Source organism: Scophthalmus maximus, chromosome 2 (assembly GCF_022379125.1).
Source record: "Scophthalmus maximus strain ysfricsl-2021 chromosome 2, ASM2237912v1, whole genome shotgun sequence".
In the NCBI taxonomy this organism is placed as follows: domain Eukaryota; kingdom Metazoa; phylum Chordata; class Actinopteri; order Pleuronectiformes; family Scophthalmidae; genus Scophthalmus; species Scophthalmus maximus.
In genome coordinates, this window is record NC_061516.1 from 10,398,647 (window position 1) to 10,421,242 (window position 22,596).

A 22,596-nucleotide genomic window follows, 5' to 3' on the forward strand; every position below is an offset into this window, starting at 1 on the left:
GTAGTGTATAAATATCAGGTTTGAAATTTTCACTGCGGCTTTTAAAAAAATATGAAATCCTTTATCTATTTTCCCTCTATCACACACCACTGGTAAATATGGTCTATGTTCAGAACGATCCACATTAAAGGGACACACATTGCTGCAAATATGTACAAAATAGGTTTTATAATGTAAAAAGTAATGATATCTTCATCAGAGTCTGTATGTAGGATTTGTATGTTTTGGAAAGCATAATGCAATATCTCCTGGGTGGAGTATGCACCCCAGTGATCATTTCCCCTTTTTACATCCACAGTTTTTGTTGGCAAAGGATGTAACCTCATTGCTCAATGTATAACTGGATGTTTGAAAAAGGCAAATCTCTGAAATGAGCTGACATTTCAGCAGAGATATCCTTCTGTTGAGTCAGCAATAATGGCATCTGCAGAAAAGTGTCGGTCACAGGAAAATGAGTGCATGGTATTTGTCCATCACACACACTCACACACACACACCATGATGCCCGAGGAATGCAGTGAAACTCCTCCCTAATAGGACACCATAGAGATAATGTAGGATATAGGCACCTACTTAATAATAAAGGCTTTTATTGTGTTAATATACTGAATGATAACAACAGTAAAATTAAGCAGTGCAATCGCATTTTTTCAAAAGTTTTCGGGATATATGACACGGACCAGTAAATCAGGTGTATACAATTCAAATATGCCAAGAGAATAACATCAGTCTTTCACTGTCTACATAGAAATCATCATACTTCTTCAGACCAGCTGCGTTACCAAATGAAGTGTATCCATGTGCAGCTTGATACCTGATTCATTGACAGACAACAAATCTATTTGGTGTCATAAATGAAATGTAACCAAATTGGTCTAGAAACGGATCCCTTTGAGGTTGTTGCAGTTGCTTTAGCTATTTTCCGTGGTGCCGTGATGATGCATTGTCACAGGAGCATCAGTGCATGAATATCAGAGTCGTATAGACACCTTTTGATCCATCCATCTGCTGGCTAAAGCTGCAAAAAAAATATGGAAAAAACAGATTGAAATTTTTTTCAATCAGATGTTAAAGGGAAGTGTTGGGGATAGGGCATATGTGTTTTTTTCTTTAAAAAAGTCTATTACACAACATTAATGTGTTGACCAAGTTTTAACAATGTTAAATAATTCTAGAAAATGTCATATTGAATCAGGAACTCACTGCCAATGTCTATACATCATTTGTTAGATCTTATATGATACTTCATTTTTATTCCTGAATGTAAGAGCCACCAATCATGAATCCTTAGCTAAATCAATGTACACCATAAAATAAATGAAATCATTTTCTCTTGAGGTGACAAAAGTTAACAATGGAACATTAACAGCAGTCTCCCTCTATTTTCTAGAGAGTTTTTTTTTAAACTTGCTGTGACCAAGTTGAATAAAATAACATAGCAACTTGTCACGTAGACATGAACCTGGACCAAACCAAGTATGCAAATTGTTTACTGAGTCAGAGGGTGCAGTGGTCCTGAATGGACCATTCATGCTGCTGTTGCCATGGATCCACAGGTCGAGGAAATGCAAGACATTCACAGAGAGGCCATGTGTGTCACGATAAAAGAGTGGCCTTCGGACGCTCTGCAAGTATACCACACAGGCCTGCTGAGGCTGAAATTAGCCCCATGCTCCACGCAGAACAATCAGGCAGCACTGGTAGTTCCAGTGCTGCCTGATTGTTCTGCAACCTTTCCCCTGGTCTTTTCATTGTTGACTGTCCAACACAGTATCACTATCTCTCTTTACAGTAGGTCATCCCCTGCAGCTCAGCGGAGACTCAACCGAGGTCAACAGAACAGCAGCCGTGCGTGGACTTGAGATGTGTGAGGCAAATGCGATGAAGCCTACAAAAAGGTAACTGTCTACTTTACAGATTTTTTTGGCTGCTGCACTCCAGTGCTTTGGCAAGGATTGAGCCACAGATGGGAGCTCAGTGTCTTCCTATGGCTGGGAGGATCCCATCAGGGAAGACTGAGAGGGGTGGACACTTGGATCGGGAACCAGGAATGAAAAGTCCCATAAAAGCTCTCTTGCCTTTTCTGCTCGCCCCCTCTCTTAACTTTTCTATCGCTCTCTCTGCTCCACTTTAGGAAGGCAGAGGTTCGGTACACAAGCATACTGGATACACGTAGTCTATTTCTGCAGTTTCCCTTATTGTCGGTCATTAAGCAGGTTCAAGCCAATTCATCTCATCCTGTCATTGTCACATGACGATGAACTTATTCTTAATCAATACTTTACAATATGTTGTCTGTTGATGTGTGAAGTTGAACAACACATCCTGGTGGTAAATTAAATACAACATGTAAAATCACAGTCTGACAATATTTTGATTTCATTTTCAAAATAACCGTTCAGTGACACGCAGCATAGGCTAACCTTTGAACGCCAGCGGAGGTAAAGTTACTTATTGACTGTGTGTGCTCCCTTTGCTCCCGGGAGGAAGAAATAGAATAATTTCAGTCCAACAGAGTCAAATATGGAAAATTCAACAAGTCCTCAGTCTCCTACAATCAGGATGGGGAATTGTTCAAATTCTTTCTTTCTTTCTTTCTTTCTTTCTTTCTTTCTTTCTTTCTTTCTTTCTGTCTGCTGCCATAATCCCATAATTCAAGACCACCAGTAGGCAGGTCAGGCTTATTTTGCCAATTATTAAACATAAACATTTAGAGCTTGAAATCAACTTCTTATATACAATATGAACAATTCACTTTCATGTTATTTCAATAAAAATAGTCAAACTTTTCAGTGCAGACATTCTTTTATCTGGATTTTGTTGCCATCTAGTGGACTGAGGCTCAGATATTACTGTCTTCACCTATTTAGCACGTTGTAGCCTACATCTGTTTTCAAGTTCAAATTAGAGTAACATTTTATAATAATGAATAATATTATATGTTATTAATTTTAAAATATATATTACGTGCAGCTTAAAAGTTCATGTTCATATTTTTTAATACATATTAATTTTTACTGTCATATTTCTTCCACATAATTGATGGGCAGTGATTCCTTTGCAAAACCAATGCAGAAGATGGGTAATGCTGAAAATTAAGATTGCTGCGTGGCACTGGTGTGGGACTGTGAATTTTGTAAAACTTTTGTGAAACCCCACTAAATGGAGAGAATGCTTACAATGACTAGAACCTCTTTCATTACGAGTACTGCTTGAAAACAGACTTAAAAAGTGTAACCCAACCTTTAAGATTAATAACGCCTGTCAGTACTTGACTTAACAGAAAATATGTTTAAATTTCGAAAGACAATAAAAAGATAAAAAAAAAAACATGTTATAGGACTCTTAAACAGAAAATGTATTGTAAAGGAACAGCAGAAGTTCACACTCCCCACTGTGCCATGTTTTGGACAGTAGAGCATCTCGAACATGCTGCAGCAACACATGCTGAGCCTTTAATACCATGTTTGTGTGGAAGATGACCTTGAAGATCTGTCGGCCAGTAAATGTCTCTGTTGGCAAAACCTATCCACACATGGATCTATATACACACAAACAAACACTTGTATTAGGCCTTTTTTAAAAGCAGACATGTCATAGCAGTTAAAGCACAGGTAGTACCGATGACATTAAAAATGGCTCTGATCAGTTTAAGTGTCCCAGTAAGACATGGCCGTGTGACAGTGAGGCAGCATGAACGACACAGGGGCCCCGAAACCGAAGCAGCTAAATGGAACTCAGCCAGCATTCATGTTGTAATTTACACCTGTGCTTGTCCTAAAATGTCTGCTGTGAAAAAGGCCAGGAGTCAACCTCCCTCAACATAAAATCTTCTTGTTCAAACAAACATGCATATACTGTACTCCCACTGCCTAATTCACGGGAGAGACACGAGTAGGTGAAAGGTCTTGCTGGAAGATGACACCGCCTGCACAAATAATTTCTAAACACTCAAATCTGGAGCATGAAAAGGGTGTTTACCAAGAATGTCAGTATTAAATGAACGCATATAACTTGATTGGACTACTGCCCTGTTGAGGATTCACGCACACGACAAACAGATCTCTTCTGTATCACTCTAACCTCATATCCCCTGAGAAAATTCATCCAGAGAATTATACGAGGTGACCGCAGAATGCTGATGTCATTTAAAGGGGCATAACAACTAATCTAATTTAAATATGTAGAAATAACAGCAAAATGAAGCCAGTTCAGAGTCCTGTCATTCTCTCGTCATGGCCATCAGCACCTTTTCTTTCTGCTGCGACAACAGAGGAACAGTAAATCACTGCTATGAAGTTTTTCATTGGAATGCCGGTCTGGTTTTGCAACTCGTCACCAAGGTTTTCGCCTTGAAACCAACAGCCATGATTTTCATGGGAACTGCCACAGATACAGCACAGAAGCAAGGACAGATACTCGCACCTTTTCCTGAGTAACAGAGTGAAAGTCCGTCACTGAGACGGAACAGTAGGGAGTGGTCTTGTTCTGCACATGGCACGATGCAACGCCGACATCACACTGAGATATGTGTGCTCAAAATTTCACACACAGATTAAACATTAAGCTTGGCGTCCCCCACATGGGGAGGAGTCTGTCTCTGTAGTCAGAATAAATGTTTGGATATACGGATCTCCCACTGTTGCGTCTCTCTGTGTGGATGACTGCTGTCCTGATGGGAAAGAGACACAACATGAGATCAAGTACAGGTACCAGATTCAAACCTTTTGTTTTTCCCCCCTCAACTATCTTATGTATTTGGGCCATTCATGTTGTCCTTTTGGTTATTAGATTAGATTTGATTTTCTTTTGTCTGTTACATCTATTCATCTAATGAAATATAGATTGTTCTAGTTGAACAAATTCAACTAATCATGTGGACGGTGCTCCGAAAATGGCATTAAAAATGTTAATAGATGAATGACATTTTTAAATTGTGATCATCAACAGTGCCAGTTGAGCGTCAGCTGTTTGTCTTTGTGAGTATGTGGAGGACCAATGCGTCCCAGGACATCACAAAGTGGGTTTATGGTGTGGAAAAGCAAACAGTGATCCATTAGCCACACCAAAGTGCCCTGTGGTACAAGCTGCCCTGTAACGGGCCACGTTAATGTGATGTTAGAGCTGGAAGTGTGTTGTTGATCACTCACAGATTCGTCAGGGGGTTTTGATTCTGGACTTGTATGAGAGAGGCAAGGACTCTGTGTCACTGACATGATGAACAACACAGATAAGCAGTGCTACACACGAGAGGACAGTGACGGTTCAGTTTGTGAGCATTTTAATGCTGATGGGGAGACGGGATTAACCATAAGCATATTATGAATACATTTTATTCCATCTTTATTCAACATTTAGTCTGCACAAATTTAGCTGACTTTGATTCTGATTAATAATTGATACAAAATAATTATTGACTTTTTTTATAAAAGGGATTTTATCAAAGCCCACAACGTAACAGTAGGTTTTGCCCAAACAGCAATTACACATTGTTCATGTTGGCACAAATGTTCCACATGGGATAAAGAAATATGTACCAGAATATTTTGTATTTGGACACAGAAGTGTATTTATTATGACTATCAGTCAGTATCTTCGTCGTCTAAATAATCCTACTCAATCTTGCAGCTCAAAGTAGACGCATTAAAAAGTTGTGATTTATGTGAAACTTTTCTGACTAGTAGTTCCAGTTTCTGTTTTTTGATTCTGTATCCGTCATATTTCCATTAGGCAGTGCAACTTTAAGGTTTTCAATGTTCTTGATTTCCCTCCCCTTTTAGAGAGTCCAAAGACTAAAGGTAATCACATGAAGTTAAACCCTGTTTTATGATGCCTAGTAATAGTCAGCAGATATGTTATCCAAGGCTAAGACCAATCTTAATGTTAGGCTGATGCTTCACAGTTGAGTAGAGACAACCACGCAGATGTTCACAGAGCTGTAAGTTCAAATGAATGTACCATAATGTGTATGGTATGTAAATGACTGTATATGGATTGTGTAAAATCAGCAAAATCTGATCTGGGGTGTGTGGAATCGATACAGGTTGAATATTATATTAGGAACAGTAACATATGATGAACATGGTAGATATGTATGGAAATGTGCCTCTAAAGCATTTATATCATTTGATTTTTGTTTTCAAGGTTTGGTGGAAATCATAGGGTTGACAGAGTAAGTCTGCTTTTCATCTTAATGTTTGCACCAATGTTCTTCAAATTTAAAACACTCATTATAATGTAAGGATGATCAGGCTCAGAATAGAACAGAGTTGGACATATAGCCTGAAGAAAAAGTGTCACAAAAAAACAATATTATATTAATGTTGGGTATATTCAACTTGACAGGAATTTGAAAAACTGACCTGGCTTAATATTTATGTCTATAGAATATTATTTCAGACTTTGGTCCCAAGATAAGGCCTACAGTGCACAGATAAATGGTGTTGATATTATCATGATGATGGTGCGGTTGTGCAATTAATATGCACTAAACATTGTAATGTAATTGTGAATGATGCAACTTATCTTATACCTTTATCAAACAAGTAGCACCTTTTTATTGCATAATAATTCATTTGCTTAAACTTTAAATTTAGCGTTTAGAGGGTCATAAAGTGAAAGAAAGTGTTCTTTTGTTCACCTCCTGAAGGTTACATGTCTCCTATCCCTTGTTTTGCAGGAAATTTACATTTAATCCTAAAGAGGGAATAGACAACCCAGTGATGGTCATCACAGATGACGCAGGTATCCTGCGTGAAACATTTTGTAACTGTCCTGTGTGTATCCAAACATGAGGAAAAGTCTTCTCCATATGAAAGAACTTTTCTGTCTCTCCCTGCTCAGACTCTGCGCCGACACCCAGCCCACGCCTGTGTGTTCTTAAACGCGTAAAGGGGGAGTCCTACGGCTTTCATTTGCGAGTGGAGAGGAAGCGCCAGGGTCACATAATCAGTAATGTGGTGGTAGGGGGAGTGGCAGGGTGCAGAGGCCTTCAAGATGGAGACAGGCTCTTGGAGGTCAACAACTGCTATGTTGACGATGTTCCTCACCCTGAGGTAAGATGAGTTTTTTTTACATTATTTAAAAGGCCTCTCTGATGGACTGGTGGGATTCTTACTGGACCTGCCGTGTTTCCATTTGCATGACTAAGGTGTCCCGGAAGATAAAGCTAAGTGGACACCAGTTGTGTTTGTTAGTGTTGGATGGGGACGAGTATGAGCAGGCGGTGTCACGAGGCCAAGACCTCAGAGGTATGGCCAGAGCACACAAGGACAAGGGCTGTAAACCACCCAGACTTTGCCACATCACCAGGGACCCTGCCTCAGGCCTGGGCATCAACTTCACACCCGTGGAAGGTAACGCTTCTTGTGGTAATCACAGCAAGTCCAAGGTTCGAGATTAGATGTCTAACAAGCCGCAAACTGAAGTCCAAGCGGTCTTATTTAGCTGTTCCCCCTGTTTCTGTACTGCAGGAGCGAAAGGACGCTTCTCTGTGAGCCTGTTGACAGGAGGTGCTGCTGAAAAGGCAGCGGTGTGTAATGGAGATCGTCTGGTGTGGATGAACGGAGCCACAGTGTCCGACCTCACACACTCCGCACTCAACAGGATGGTACATAGTCAACCCTTTTTTTGTGTGATAGTTTTGTCAAGTGCCCTGGTGAAATACTATAGGCTCATGATGTATAGAAATTAAAGTCACAATACATTACCTGACATTTACCCATTTGGCGGTCGCTTTTATGAAAAGAGGCTTACAACTGAGGGACAACATGAAATCTTCAGTACAGTAGGAGACCTTGACCTTAATCTGTTCAATAAGACAAAGTGTAGGAGATCCAGTTAAAAAAGTAAGGGCTTGTTTGGATGTTAGGAGAGGAGGTGCTCTCTCTATATATATATATATATATATATATATATATTCCATTCCTATTGATATGTTTTTGGTTTTTTTAGATGAAAAAATGTGGCAATCACATCACCATCCTAGTGATTGACAGTGAGAGTGAGAAGAACTTCATGAGACTGAGGATGCCGATCCTACCCACCATGGCTGTTCCACATAACCTGCCCTACAGGGCCAGAAACCTCCACCTGCTCTGCGGGCCTGAGGGCTACGGCTTCCTCCTGCGGCTGGAGAGGGCGGCATCAGGACGCACATGTAAGGGACAAGAGACAAGTGCAAAGCTCAAACACTCTATGCATTGACGTCTTTTAAATAAATGTCTTTGCATTTTCAACAATAGCTCATGTTCTGCGTGAGATGGACAGAGGCAGTCCGGCAGAGAGGGCAGGTATGCAGGACGGCGAGCTGCTGCTGGAGATCAATGGAGAGTCGGTGGAGACACTGACGCATGAAGAGATAGTGGACAGAGTGAGACAGAGTGGACAACAGGTTTCCCTCACCACCATCACTTCACAGGGGCTCGACTTTTACACCCAGGTTTGCATCATTAACCAACTGCATGTCTTTTCCTAAACTGCATGTTTCACGGGAGTGAAAAAGAGCAGTAAGGCCTCAGTACTCAATCTTTTTATTGACATCAAAAAAATATACAAAGTGCATTAAAGTATTGATACAGTTAAACAGAAAAGAATGTACCCCGCCCCACCACGAGCCACTTTAAGCATATTACTGTACAATATTAGAAATCAGTTACTTATGCATACAAATAAATTCAATACGACAAAACTCATGGGTGAAACAGAGGATATCCAATCAGAACAAACAAAATGACTAAACTAAACTAAATCAAAAAAATAACAATAATGATAATGATAATAAATTTGAAGAAAATAAATATTACAATATAAATATAAATATTTATTACTTCAATTATAAATGATAATCTTTAGGATACAGGATTAATTGATATTGATTGAAATAGCATATACTCCGTACCTGAGGAGAGGACAAATCTCAGACAATAAATAAAGAGTATAAAACAGACAGAAACTTACTTGTAAGTGTCAACTGGGCCTCGAATCATAGCAGTCATCTTAACTTGTTCCAAGCCGATAACAAAAGATTATTGTGTATTTATAACAAAGATAACATAATCAGAAATTGGAAGCCAAACCTTAATATGAGGGCACATAAATGATGATTCTCATCCAGATAAGGATTATTGTTTCTTTTCTGTATTTCGTCTACAGTTGGGCCTGTCGCCTCTACTGTTCTGTGACGATGATGCAGCTGAGAAAGAAGAGGAGAGCAGTGCACCAGCCTGCGAAGCACAGACGTCATCGCAGAAGGAAATGGATGGCTCCTCCAAGCCTAGACTCTGCTCGCTCCGAAAAGGCCCTTTGGGGTTTGGCTTTAATCTGGGTTGTGTCCCACGGACTCCAGGGACCTTCATCAGTCAGGTGGGTAATGAGATATTGTATAACGCTCAGTACTGAGGCACAAAGAACAAGAGCAGAGCAGATTGTATTTTGTCAAATCTTTTTGAAGATGTCTCTTTGTCTCCTGTAGGTGGCTTTTGGTGGCTCTGGGCAGAGTGCAGGTCTACTTGTGGGAGACGTGGTGATTGAAGTGAATGGACAAAATGTCGAAGAGAAATATTTGGAGGATATTATTCTTTTTGTTAAGGAAGGGGGGCATTTTCTTTCATTATCAGTCATGGATAAGGCTAGCTATAACAAGATGAAGCACACTGACACACCAGCCAGAGATGTCACTGAGGTAAATATATATATTCATACAGAATAATACATAATCTGTTTACACATTTATCAATTGAACTATGAACACCATCTTTACCATATTATCTCATTTGTATCCCAGCAGGAGGAAGAACATTTTGACATATCCTCTTTGTGAGCAACAAAAATACATCTCTCCCATACCATGTGTCTGCCAAGGATACTTCAAACTGAACTGGACAAGAACTTAAACTAAGATTATTATTATTATTATTGTTATTATTATTATATTTGCAAAGCTTGCCTTGATTTAAGGACTTCACAAAGGAATCCAAAATAAGCGGAATGAAGCTTTAACTGTGCAAGTACAGTACATTTAGAGATGTTGAACATTAAGTATTAGCTGACAACTGCCACATATGATCTCAGTTAGATAAAATGCAGAATAAATAAAATACACAATTTAAAGGACCATAATCTCCATTAACTAAATATCTCATTGCATTGAGATGGATAGCAACCAGTGGCTGTATGTAAACAGAACAACATTGGGATATATAAGAAAACTAATACTCTTCTGAAAATGAACATCAGTAATGTAAAGTATGCATGATAAAAGGGCAAAAACATGTCTAAACCGGTAAATATGTAAATTGGTTTTGTTGATTGTATTGTTGTGAGTGGGAGTGGAAGGTAAAGTGTAAATGTTTTATGTCTTATGTATAAAACCTATTAAATAAAACGTTTGCTCTTGATGACAAACATTGTTCAACTGTGAACATTTTTATTTGTAACCCTTACCTGTGATTCCGAATATTCACCATCTTTTTGCTATGTTGAACTCCCAAAGACACAGTCTAACATATAGAATACAAAAAAATACAATGCCCACATGAAAAGTGTGTGAAGCATGACATGATACAAGTTTCTAAACCGTTATGAAAGTGGTGATTTGCATGATAATGTCAGTGGCAATCAAAATATATGTGACCACCCGTAACATTTTTAATGCAAGTGATCTGATAATATAAATCAGTGCAAATAAGCCATTTCAACCTTAATATATATTCTTATTAAAATGTATTTCGCTCATACACTTAATAAAAGGCACTTTTATCCCAATTTCTGTAGTTAATATTCCTATCATGTCCTATTAATTTTGCACACTTATTGCAAGCTTGTCTTATTTGTTTATCATATACTGTATTTATATTCATTTATATATTCAATTTTTGTATTCTATTATATATTCCATTTCATGTATTTTGTTGTAATTTAAATGCTTGATTTTAATGAGTCCATTTGTTTTTATCCTGTTTCAAACTTGTAAGGGACTTTGTAACTTCTTCTTTTTTGAAAGTTCTACACAAATAAAATGTAGTATTATCATTATCATTGGCAAACTCTAATTAGCTACTGATTAGCCGTCAACACTTGAATTGTGTAAATTATTTATGAGGTTAATCACTGACCTTAACGTGAAAATAAATTGATGTCATGCATTCTGAATGCAAACATGCAAACATGACATTTGATAAAAAAAAATAATGATAACTCTGCAGGAAGTTCTTAAGCTACGCCGTTTCCGAGCAGGCAGTTGTGCGGTCAGCTGTCATCGCGGGGTCCTTCTACTGGAGGTGACATTCAGTCGACTAGCAGGCACCGGGGGAAGCGGTTAGCATCGACAAACACTTCAATATGGCACAGGCATTGCAAAGGATGGTCGCCAGAGTACCTTCGCTGGTCGGCGGTAGGTCCATTGTGTGGTGTGATTATAATATCAGTATAATGTGTCCAACAATGCGGAACTGAGACGCAGGAAGTGTGCTCTTCATTGACAAGATGCAGCGAGGCCGTCGCCGCCAGCTGCGCCGTGACCTAGCCGCCGAGTGAATGAAGTGGACGTAACGCCGGCGGTTGTTGTGGAAGTAAACCCAGCATGTGAAGGAGGAAACATCGAATCGTTTAACCCCATCGTACTCTGACTGAATTGCGTTGGGCGTAGCTAGCACGGCTGCTTTATGTTGTTTACACTCAATGACCATTAGCCACATAGCTAAGTAGCTAATTGCTACCAGTGTAGGGAGCTGTGCGACAGCCCAACGCTAACTCCGGCAGAAGAGCAGCAGAGTAACATCAGTGTTCCTCCCTCCCTCTCTCTCTCCCTCTCTCTTAGCCGCTGTCACCTACTCCAAACCTCGGCTATCAACTTTCTGGTACTATGCCCGTGTTGAACTTGTCCCCCCTTCCCCTGCCGAGATCCCCAAGGCCATCGAGGGGGCAACCAACCTCATCAAGGGTCTCCAAACAGGACGTCTCGGTCAAACAACGGTGAAGGTAGGTTGTGAGACAAAACATATTATGTTGTTGATTAAAAATACCAAAATAGATACAGTGTTTGTCTTCAGGAACAGTGATGACGTGCCACACCGTTAGAAATGCTAATGCAAGCATCTATATGGCCAGTTTGTATGTTTCATAGGGATTTTTCTCAAGTCGTGTACACTATGTACCAGGGGTTAGGTTTAAAAAAGATATATATTTTTAGAGTAGCACTTTAGGGAACGTTGCATAATTAGAAAGGCATCGCGATTATTTCAGCAATGAAGGAAGATTGATACGATTTTTAATTTGCCCGTCTCTGTATATGAGACGGGCATATGATAATGTGTTGTCGGCAAAATATAATCAAGATGTAAACATTTTGATCCTGACATTCTACTTGGCCCATGACACTAAAAAACAGGGACTATGGAAAATGGTTTTGAAAATCTGACAGATTGTTGAATCATTGTATGCTAAAGAAGACATGAGTGAGATGTGTTGATAAGTATTATTCCCCTTTTCATTGTTAAGTCTATGCTGTTCAAAATTAAAACGATAATCCACAATGAAAACAGTGACAATTATATTATCGTCAGCGGCAAATCAAATGCAATTTTTTTTTTTGTTTCCTCACAGGATGCTCTAAGGAATGGGCTGGTGGCCACTGAGGTGTTGATGTGGTTCTACATTGGAGAGTGCATTGGCAAAGGAGGCATAGTTGGCTATGATGTCTGAATTTTGGACTGACGTGCTTTTTTTCTCTTGAGCGTTTTATGCTCAACTTCCTATAAGAATCCTGGGAACCAATAAACAAATGTCTATTGTTAAAAAATACAGTTCTGTTTTCTGACTGCTTGATTTCTCCATATGATGGATTGTTGTGCTTGGTTTGTACATTACTTGCAGGTTTATTGCAGACTTTCATTTTCATAGTATAAAGTAAAGCCCGACCTATATTGGATTTTTGGGACTTGTGCCAATATTAGTCAAAATTACCGTTATTGATATATCGGCCGATATTTTATATATATATATATATATATATATATATATGTATGGGGAAGCAAATTTTAACACTGGAGATGTACTGGAGTGGAAGAATAAAAGTAGCAGAAAATGCGAATGGGAATACTCAAGTGCAAGTACCTCTAAATTCTATAGTACTAATGTACCGCACTTGAGTAAACGTGCTTAGTTACATTCAACCATTGCTCTCTGCTCTCTACTCTTATCGAACTAGCTATGAGATTCAAGCTACAGCTTTGTTCTGTGTTCGAACCATTATTTCAATGGATTGAACTCTAATCAGAAACGCTTTTTCTTTATCAAAAAATGAATGTAATATTTTCTGACATATGATGCATGATTATAGATGCAGTCAAAACAGAAGACTGTTGCTGGTATTTTTGGCTGCATGAAAATAGGCTCAATGATCCACATTACAGCCATAGCCACAGTGGTCATTACATTTTAATATCAGCTCAGTTCCTGCAATGAACCAACAGAGGGAGCCACGAGTATCCTCACTTTTCAAACACTGTTGGCTCATGTATTTCGGAGCAGGTGGCTCACTGGTTCATATTTACATGTGGTTAAAAATGGGCTGATAAAACACAATCTGGCCACACAGACAACACACAGCAATCTAGTCATTCATTTAGCTCTTTATTTTCGAACTATAAATGGATAATTTTGTTACAAAACAAGATAACAATTATAATCTGGTTGGCCATTATATAAGTAAACATACACAAATTTAAATAAGGGTTAGTTCAAGTGAGAAAAACAGGCTCAGCAACTGATGTGACTTGACAGATAATATCAAAACATGAATATTCTGAATAATGAAACCATAATACTACCTGTTGATGCAGGGACATGAACATTATACAAAATGCAAGGACTTTAAATGTATTCTGAAATAATATTGTCCAACAGTGTGATGACATAAGAAAATGTACCTCAGGTTATCTCAGGGCACAGTCATTATGAAATATAATTATATCATAATGTATCATAATATGTCATACCTTTGATTTAGAAATAATTGTAAATCTAAAACTAAATCTAAAAATGTAATGTATATTTTTATCTGTGGAACATTTATTGCATACTGACATGTTATAATATCCTTCAGCAGTTTTTATTAGAAGCTAAATGGAATAACACTATTCTTCATATTGTATTGTACTTGCATGATTACGTAGTTGTTATGTATTTCAGCAAAGTCTTAGAAAACTAACACGATAATGTGATTTGAGAGCATGCATGAATGCAAAACCTAATATGTGATGTGTAGGGTTAAAAAAATATATATACACATTTGAACACAAAACGATAAAACTCAGTTCATGTGGCCTGGTACAATGTCAAAATGTTTTCTGCAAAAATATATATTCCAAAAGCATTGCTGTGTAGTGTAAGAAACAAATGTAAAATATTTTCAAATGAGGGCTCAATTGTCGACGATCACTTGATATTGCAGATCTTGACTGAGGTCCCGACTCCGAAGCCTGGATAGATGGGCTCAACGAATGTGGTCTCAAACCTGTGCAGGAGGGTCATGGTGTTGCTTATGCTGTAAAATGCCAGCACACCTGCAGTGTGGTCCAGGTACACACCTATTCTGGGGGAGTGGGGGCCATTGACGGTTTTGTCCACACGGTTGTGCCATGCAGAGTAACCTGTGTCGGAGCAGAGGAGACTCCAGGATTTGTCGTTGTAGCCCAGGAGACACAGTGAGCCTTTGCCCTTTCGGCTGATGCTGTTGTAGGCCACTCCGATGGAGAACTCCCCACTCCACTCGATCTCCCAGTAGAAGCGACCCCCAGACAGGGCCTCCCGGCACAGCACCTGGGCAAAGCTGTCAAACCGCTCTGGGTTGTCCCCATAGGGCTGCAGGTCCCTTGTGCGGATGACTTTTCTGCTGGTTTCAGAGATGAATAGCTCCTTGTAGGCTGTGCTCGGGTCTAATTTCAGCTGGCAGAAGTCTAGGGGAAGAAGAAGCAATACATTTTTTATAGTGTTTATTTGGTAAATGACCTAAATTGTCACTTTCCCAGTAAATACATCAGATAACTTTGGGTCCATGAAAAGCGCTTTATAAATCAAATATATTATTATGATTATAACTTACATTTCACAAAGTCTGCTCTGCTCTTCGGTTCCGGTGGAAGGAGGTTGTTCACTATCATTTCTTTCCCTGCAGATGAAGATGCCATGAGTTAGGTCAATGCGAACTGCACACACCCACACACATGCTTTTAATTCTTTTCTTAATGTGATTGTTTTTGTGGTGATTGCAACAGAGGAATCCAAGATGCAAATGCTCAGGGGCTCGTGTTCAACACTCCGGGGTGACTGCACTGTCATCACTGGTAATAATTCAACCTCCCAAAGTCTTAAATTGCTATAAGATGCGATAGTGCTAACCTCTGCTCTTTCTTTCCAATGTTCGACTTTCTGTCGTGTAGACTGGGACCTCATTCACTGCAAAAAAAAAAGGGACACATTCATATTTAGCAAATTCAGGTTGTTGGTGTTTTATGCCCATCATTTACGGATGTTACGTTTCTGGTGGTGAAGTCAAACCTGACTTGGAGATCTTAAGCAGCTCCTCTCTGCCAAACTCCTCAAGTCGGTCCTTAATCTCAGCGACAGCTTTCCTCACAGCCCCAAAGGAGAAGTCAGGGTTTACCGTCACTCTGGGAAGGAAGCTATCATCAGTTGGAGTGCAGAGGTAGTTGAAGTTCTGGTGGGAAAAGGAAAAGCATTGTGATGGGGATGGATAAACGTTGACATGGATGACAGAATCTTTTAACTATCACTACATAAAGGGTTAGAAATCCCAATGGGAATTTCCTTTTTATCTTTTTTTTTACAACTCAACATTTTAGAGCTATAATCTTACTGAAAGGGACATCCAAACACGGTAAAATCATAAATTGTGAATAGCAGACTAGAATTGTGTCATCATGAACAGGGATAACCTGTTAAGTAAAAAGCTAACTTATTAAAAGCCACACCCACATGTGCTTATTATTCAGCATCATCATTATGCTAACTGACAAAAAAAGTAGTTCTTCCACCACCAGTAAACCATAGCACCATAAAATGACTACTCCAGATGTATTCCTTCTCAGTTAGTCAATCTCAAAACAACATGTTACCTGCAAGAAGTGAATGTGGTCCTCTGTGCTGTACAGCTGCTTGAGCCCCGTCTCCTTTTTCTTCAGCTCATCAATCTCCTGTTCCAGTCGCTCGATCAAAGCCTCGGCCTGGTTGAAAGCGGCCTTCTCGTTGATGCCAATTAACTTGGTCACCTCTGACCTCATCCTCTCAATGGAGCGGATCATATCCTCGAACATCTTCTGGCTCTCTACCATGGCTCTCTGGGCTGAATTCTGGATGCAACACACACGGGGCGTAAGTACCTCACAGAGGCAGCTGCCACGAGGTTTGGTCTACAATGAGCTTTACAGTTATGGCAGACATCTCATAGCGATGTCTTTCTTTTCTGTCATAATCAGAGAAGGCCAGATTGTAGGAAGACACACGATATTATCAACACGGTGTCCTCACCTTCAGGGAATCCACTGCAGTCTTCAGTTCGTCCAACTCCTTCACCCTCTCCTGGCATTTTTGTCTAATCTCAGCCTGGGAGACGCCCAACAGTTTCTGCAGAATAAAGAAGTATTAAGCAGCCATCAATTTCACAGTTTCCTCACATGCACTCCCACTCTGAAAGCTGAACATGCTTGAAGATTCACAAGCTGTAGCTGAATGTTATGCTGTGTTCTTGTACTAGGTATGAAGCCTAATATTCGTTGGCTCAGTGCAGACATTCTTTCTCATCAAGGAATATCTGGGGAGGCCCTTAGCCATGTCGAATAAACCCTACTCAAAGAATCTTCTTAATACGGCTAGCTTTTATCTCGGAGAGGGCACAACGGGGGGAGTATGTAATGGAATTCTGTCAGGAATGCAAATCTACCGCTGCCTGACTTTTAAAGAGATGTTTCAAGGTGCACAGAGCACTGACATGCAGAATAGAGGGCTTCTAATTCAGCTTTTACTCAAGCCCACCAACCCATTCTTCAAGATAAGCTTGAGGAATGTGGGGAATCTGGGGGGGATGAGAGGGGGAGGGGAATAGTGGGAGATGGAGTGAGATGTGTGAGAGTCAGGTTGTAAATCCGTGGATGAGAGAAACCAGGCTCCTCGTGTTGAAAAGAAAACAGTAGGATGAATCATTACTTAATCATGGCCTAAAAATCCTTCAGCCCATATTCCAGGCTGTCATAAATTACTCATGTACAACAACCATAATTGCTCTCAACAATTTAGACTTACACTATGGTGTCTGTCGACAGTGTTATCTACTTCTCGTTGTTTCACAAATAGCCTGGCTATTTGAATTTGGATTTTGAATGTGGCCACAACACTGTGACTGGTTGATCATGTGGTGTGGAAAGGCCGTGACTCCCGGACATTCCTGTGTCATTACAGACCCGCTCCCACAGGTGGGAACCGGTGCAGCAGGAGGAAGTGGACAGTTTCTGTGTATCTATCCCACAGCTGGAACACCACATTCTGTGAAAAGCAGCTTTCAGCAGCGATAACCACATGTCACTGCCCCGGCCTCCACACAGCTAATCAGAGAGCTGGATTTGTTTTGGCGGTGAATGCCTGCCAGGCTAGCTGATAGTGCTGTTGAAACGGGTCAAGGTCCAACCACCGGTTTGTAGTGCTGGGAAAAGAGGGGGCCAAAACAGCCTGTTTGCTTTAATTCAAGCTACTCCAATGACTATATACAGTATTTCTGATGTATGGGATGTGTGTCTTCAAAAGTTTATCTCTCTGGAAATCCTTTTAGAGATGACTTTTCCCATGACTTTGTGGTGCACTGTCAACTTGAGAGCTACTTATCTTTCTGACATGAAGCTAGACTATCATTCTCTGAGACGTAGACTGAAAGTGATTTCTCTAACAAGTGAACAATACTTTTCATGAACCTTTGAGTGTTTCATCTATTTTAAAGAAGTCATCAGCTGAGACAGGAGGGTTGCTTACCTGTTTCTCACCCCTCTCTGCCTCAGCAGAGACGATGTCATGGCCCCTGTGTTCGCTGACTGTGCAGATGGCACAGATACACATCTGGTCAGTTCGACAGAAGAGCTCCAGGGACTTCTGGTGCTGCGGGCAGATCTTCCTGTCCAAGTTCACAAGGACCTCTACCAGCTTGTGCCTTTTGAATGTGGCCGATTCATAGTGAGGCTTCAGGTGCTTGTCGCAGTAGGACGCCAGGCAGTTCAGACAGGACTTCACAGCCTTCAACTTCTTCCCAGTGCAGAAATCACAGGGGACATCATTCTGTCCGGCGTAGACGTTCACCTGGGACATGTTGAGGTTGAGGTTCAGACCGCTCTTCTTGATCTTCTCAGCCACCATGCTCAGAGTGGCGTTGGGGCGTAGCACAGGCCTCTGGGTGAATGTGATCTTACATTGGGGACAAATATAAATCCCTGTGTAGTCAGCCTCGTTCCAATATCCACTGATGCAGTCCATACAGAAACTGTGGCCACAGGGGATAGCCACAGGATCCCTCAGAAGGCTCTGACATAGGGAGCAGCTGAAGTAATCTGGAGAACTGTGATCAGCCATTGTCATGGACTCAGCACACAGTCAGACCTGTGGAAACAGACAGAGAGAATGCCAGAAGCAGATAGGAGTTTCGTCGACGGTGCCTGGGAGACCGCCCTCAAGAGTTTGGTACAGCCTGCCAGGGACAGGACCTACTTGTATTTCTGAATTCCAGAGGTTATTGATTGAAAGCAGACAAGGCCCTCCCCCTGTGCTGTGAGTATATTGAGCCCTGCCCAGTTTAGATAAGCAGGTTGAGCAAGAAGGGAGGGGGAGAAGGAGAGAGAAAGACAAGAGGGCGGGCAGATGGGAGAGAGAGGGAGAGAGAGAGGGAGAGAGAGAGGGAGAGAGAGAGAGAGAACAGACTGAAACAGAGAGAATGAATGAAATGTGAAAAGCAAAAGAAGTGACAAGGAATGCGCAAAAAAAACGCTTCCGTTTTCCCTGCTGCTTCCTTTACTCTCAAATTTCTCATGTGGCTCATCTGTGGTTGAATTGCGCGCACACTCCTCGCCAGCTGTATTTCCACCTATTGTTTTCGGACAGAATTGCCATTGTCTCAGACCGGTTATAGTCCGACAAACATCAATGTGGACGAAGGTACTGCAGGAATTCGAGGGACCACCCAATAAACAAACATCCCCGCTTTACGCCTCTTCTATCACCGAAAAGAACTTGTTCAAAAGTTTAACTTGCAGTAGGTTTGTCTGCTGGCAGAATGCAGATCTGCAGTATTTACACTGTGACCGGTCAAACCGGTCAGATCTCTTTTTTTTTACGAGTCAATTAGTTAACTGTAGATATGTATCTGTTTGTGCAGAACAAATATCATGGCTGAGACGCCAAATGGAATCACACACACATGCATGCACGTTCAAGAGTATGACATACCTGTCGGTTCCAGGTGTGATGTTGCAATGGATGTTTGACATAATTGTGTGCATGCTTCATCACATTTTTCATTCCTTTCATTTTTCATGACATAATGTAGTGTTCATTTAAAACCAGCTTAGGTACAAATCTCTTGAGGAGACCCAGACTCTCTCGGCAACATCAAGGGTCTGCTGACCTCTCATTAGCATTTCAATCAGGCTTTTATCACTAGTTTCCGCCAATACTACTGCCCCACTACAGTATTAAAGTATCAGTCTGTTGCTCAGGATTACTTTGAAAAGCCCAAGTGGAAAGGAAGTTGTTTGAAATAAAGAGGCTTTTTCACAGATTTTGCATTTCCTGCCTAAAACAAATTCTGTTGGAGAAAAACAAATGATAATTTAAAGTTGTAAAGAAATACATTGGCTCCACCTTCAATTCATACTGTGCCTTACATCATACACTAGGCAGTTTCACCTCTCCATATTTGGTCAGGTTTCTGATAAGCCAGTTTTTCCTTCCTTCCTCCAGAGTGGAGGGAGCGCTCTGTGCTTACAGATTAACTACCTACTAGTGGAGAAGAAGGCCACCAAGCGACAAAACTTTGGATTTGACTTTGATTTATGATTTCTAACACAATAGAAAAATGAAGACTTTGCACTTAAAAAAAAAAAAAAATGTAACTTAGAAAGTCAATATGAAGCATGATAATGTGTAGGATACAAGACACTTTAATTTAAAATCACACATTTGGCAAAGGGGTTAGCCTTTCTGTTTCAAGCCCCCGTGTTCTGTGTGTTCTGTGATGAAACTCCACAGTCACGCGTAGCTGAGTTCAAGTTTAAGTTGAAAGGTCAACCTTCATTATGGTGCAGTGAGTGTGCTTTCTGCAGGGCGAGTGCACGAGAACACAAATGGCTATTACATCAAGGGAAACGAGGGCCCACTTTGAGCCACTCACTGAGTGTGAGTAATAAAAACAGGAAGTCACGATTTTGGTAACATGCTATGGAAAAACAGCGTCCACATTTCTTGACGCTGGTAGATGCACAAATGGGAAAAAAGTGCTGGAGGGAAATGATAGACTGTACACCACTAATAGATTTTAATATAAAACACAAAATAGCCTGGTTTTATTCAGGAATTTTTTTAAGGGAATTTTGGGGCCCCCGGGCAAAAGGGACCTTCAAACGACGCTTTTATTATCAAAATTAGAAGCAAAGTACATACTATGCAGACACATAATTCATAGAAAAGAAGTTTAGTTTAAGTGCAAACCCCACCACCACATTGTACACACAAATTTAGACATTCTTGTCTTCAACCAAACCTCTAAAATTAAGTATGTTTTGGCAGAAAGTTGGGGGGTTTCAAACCATGGTATTGTCTCCTGTAAAAAGTCGATCATAGACTTTCGGGGGGAAGAGTTGATTGAAGAAGTGTTCATGATAAGCAAATAAATTAGTCACATAAACTGAAACTTCAAAATAAGGAGCCTTTATCTTACTTGTGAAACACATGCTTTTAAGTGAAGAGAGGGTCACATTTAAATAATGAGGCTTCACAAAAGTATTTGATAGTGTTTGGTCACACAATCCTGCCTAGTATTAAACAAATTCTTAGGCATTTTAATTTTCAGTAGGTGTAGAAATCAAAGAGAAACAATGTGTCAGGTGGCTCATAATATATATATAAAAAGTAAAGTGTATAAGTCCTCCTTCCCCATAAAAAATATATTTTTTGTTTTATGAAGGGCCAGTTGGAGCAAAGTACAAGGAAAGCCTGGAAAGACAATAATAAAATATCGAAGTTTAACCAAGACCCAGTTTAATGTACGTTTGGAGGACACCTGAAGTGACATTTTGAATGTTGCTTATAAGATTGACATAATTCATTTTCAATTACAGAGCATAAAAATCACTTAAACTCTTGAAAGTGACTCAACTCAACAATTTTATCTAATAACCTACATATTTTTTGAGATCCTGGGGTCACACTTACTGAATCCACATGCAGGTAAATACATAGGTGCAATATGTATTAAAAGTCAACTGATGGGATTAAAAGTAATTCTCGCAAATCTGTAATATTAATGTAATATTGAGATCAGTTCATGGTCTTCAAGGTCACGCTGCTCTTGCATCTAAAATTTCGATCTTTATTTGAAAACAAATTTACAGCTTGAGAAAATTTCAATATGTTTTTGCTAACACAAAGTTTACGCTTTATTATCCTCACAAAATCAAGTCAAGGTTGCATCACTTGCCAGTGGAATTTTTTTAGTCAAATAAGATGCTACATTTAGTGTTGCCTGTCAGCTGCAGTTACTGTTGTTGACGGACAACAGGCCCTGTAATGCCTGGCACTCTGCTCGGGCCCTGCTGGCTCTAACACAATGGAATCTTTTAAGCAGGCTTTCTCGGCCCTCCTGTTATCTGGGCTATCAAGTGTAGTTGCATTCCTATCTCCACTTAAGCAGCACTGAAACTCCATCTTGGCATGGAGGTGTGTCCACTGTAAGACGAAATATACTTCAGGAGGTTTCTTAGCACAGAAGAAGAAACATTCTCATATTTGCTGGAGTTTGGTGGAGTGAATTAGGGCTGCAACTAAGGATCATTTTCATTCTCGATTACTCGATGAGTTGTTTGGTCCATGAAATGTCATAAAATGTTGAAAAATGTTGATCGTCTTTCCCAAACCCCAAGATGATGTTTTGTTTTGTCCACACACCAAAGATATTTAGTTTACTGTCATAGAGGAACAAATAAACCACAAAACATTCAGATTTAAGAAGCTGAAATCATAGAATAATCGATTATCAAACTAGTCTGCAATTAATTGAGTAGTCGATTACTAATCGATTATTCGATTAACTGTTGCAGCTCTAGAGTGAATTTTCCTTTTTGGGGGATAGTAACTCAGCGTTGACTATAAATCAGTCATCATGAAGCGCAAAGTAAAAGTGCGAGTTGATAATTAACTGATTGCAGGTAAGGTGAAGGTCAACCTCTCACAGCCTCGAGATGGCCAAATCACCATAATCTATCCAAAGCCAACAAAGCAGTTCTTTTGGTTTCACACATTGACCCTACATCCCCAACAAAAAGGAGT

General features: G+C 40.1%; 3 protein-coding genes across 5 annotated transcripts; 2 read left to right on the forward strand and 1 right to left on the reverse strand.

The window, feature by feature from the left end:
* Positions 1–1,790: 1,790 nt before the first annotated feature.
* pdzd3b (PDZ domain containing 3b) lies at positions 1,791–10,404 on the forward strand. Of its 3 annotated transcripts, none has more exons than XM_035626467.2 (11): positions 1,791–1,898; positions 6,145–6,172; positions 6,680–6,744; positions 6,844–7,055; positions 7,151–7,355; positions 7,473–7,609; positions 7,954–8,158; positions 8,244–8,440; positions 9,154–9,363; positions 9,473–9,682; positions 9,785–10,404. In XM_035626467.2, the coding sequence occupies exons 3-11, from the start codon at positions 6,723–6,725 to the stop codon at positions 9,818–9,820; spliced, it is 1,434 nt and encodes a 477-aa protein (XP_035482360.2). In that variant the 5' UTR covers positions 1,791–1,898; positions 6,145–6,172; positions 6,680–6,722; the 3' UTR covers positions 9,821–10,404. The 3 variants fall into 3 exon arrangements, with proteins under 3 accessions (XP_035482360.2, XP_035482357.2, XP_035482359.2); XM_035626464.2 differs by lacking the exon at positions 1,791–1,898 and adding an exon at positions 4,578–4,709; XM_035626466.2 differs by lacking the exon at positions 1,791–1,898 and adding an exon at positions 4,770–5,938.
* Positions 10,405–11,234: 830 nt separating this feature from the next.
* Positions 11,235–12,803, forward strand: atp5l (ATP synthase, H+ transporting, mitochondrial F0 complex, subunit g). Its single transcript, XM_035625482.1, has 3 exons — positions 11,235–11,392; positions 11,819–11,979; positions 12,604–12,803. The coding sequence occupies exons 1-3, from the start codon at positions 11,341–11,343 to the stop codon at positions 12,700–12,702; spliced, it is 312 nt and encodes a 103-aa protein (XP_035481375.1). The 5' UTR covers positions 11,235–11,340; the 3' UTR covers positions 12,703–12,803.
* Positions 12,804–13,619: 816 nt separating this feature from the next.
* Positions 13,620–18,756, reverse strand: ftr82 (finTRIM family, member 82). Its single transcript, XM_035625476.2, has 7 exons — positions 18,040–18,756; positions 16,549–16,644; positions 16,137–16,370; positions 15,559–15,718; positions 15,400–15,456; positions 15,104–15,169; positions 13,620–14,957 (listed from the first exon to the last, which is right to left on the reverse strand). The coding sequence occupies exons 1-7, from the start codon at positions 18,634–18,636 to the stop codon at positions 14,437–14,439; spliced, it is 1,731 nt and encodes a 576-aa protein (XP_035481369.1). The 5' UTR covers positions 18,637–18,756; the 3' UTR covers positions 13,620–14,436.
* Positions 18,757–22,596: the final 3,840 nt, after the last annotated feature.

Bases quoted from the DNA above. Each gene is read 5' to 3' on its own strand.
- pdzd3b (XM_035626464.2), top strand. From the start codon at position 4,616: ATGTTTGGATATACGGATCTCCCACTGTTGCGTCTCTCTGTGTGGATG. The intron at 7,610-7,953 runs GTACATAGTCAA...TGGTTTTTTTAG, and splicing joins ACTCCGCACTCAACAGGATG to ATGAAAAAATGTGGCAATCA. The intron at 9,683-9,784 runs GTAAATATATAT...TTTGTATCCCAG, and splicing joins CAGCCAGAGATGTCACTGAG to CAGGAGGAAGAACATTTTGA.
- atp5l (XM_035625482.1), top strand. From the start codon at position 11,341: ATGGCACAGGCATTGCAAAGGATGGTCGCCAGAGTACCTTCGCTGGTC. The intron at 11,393-11,818 runs GTAGGTCCATTG...CCTCTCTCTTAG, and splicing joins AGTACCTTCGCTGGTCGGCG to CCGCTGTCACCTACTCCAAA. The intron at 11,980-12,603 runs GTAGGTTGTGAG...GTTTCCTCACAG, and splicing joins TCGGTCAAACAACGGTGAAG to GATGCTCTAAGGAATGGGCT.
- ftr82 (XM_035625476.2), bottom strand. From the start codon at position 18,636: ATGACAATGGCTGATCACAGTTCTCCAGATTACTTCAGCTGCTCCCTA. The intron at 15,719-16,136 runs GTAACATGTTGT...TTTTCCCACCAG, and splicing joins ACCACATTCACTTCTTGCAG to AACTTCAACTACCTCTGCAC. The intron at 15,457-15,558 runs GTTTGACTTCAC...TTTTTTTTGCAG, and splicing joins GCTTAAGATCTCCAAGTCAG to TGAATGAGGTCCCAGTCTAC.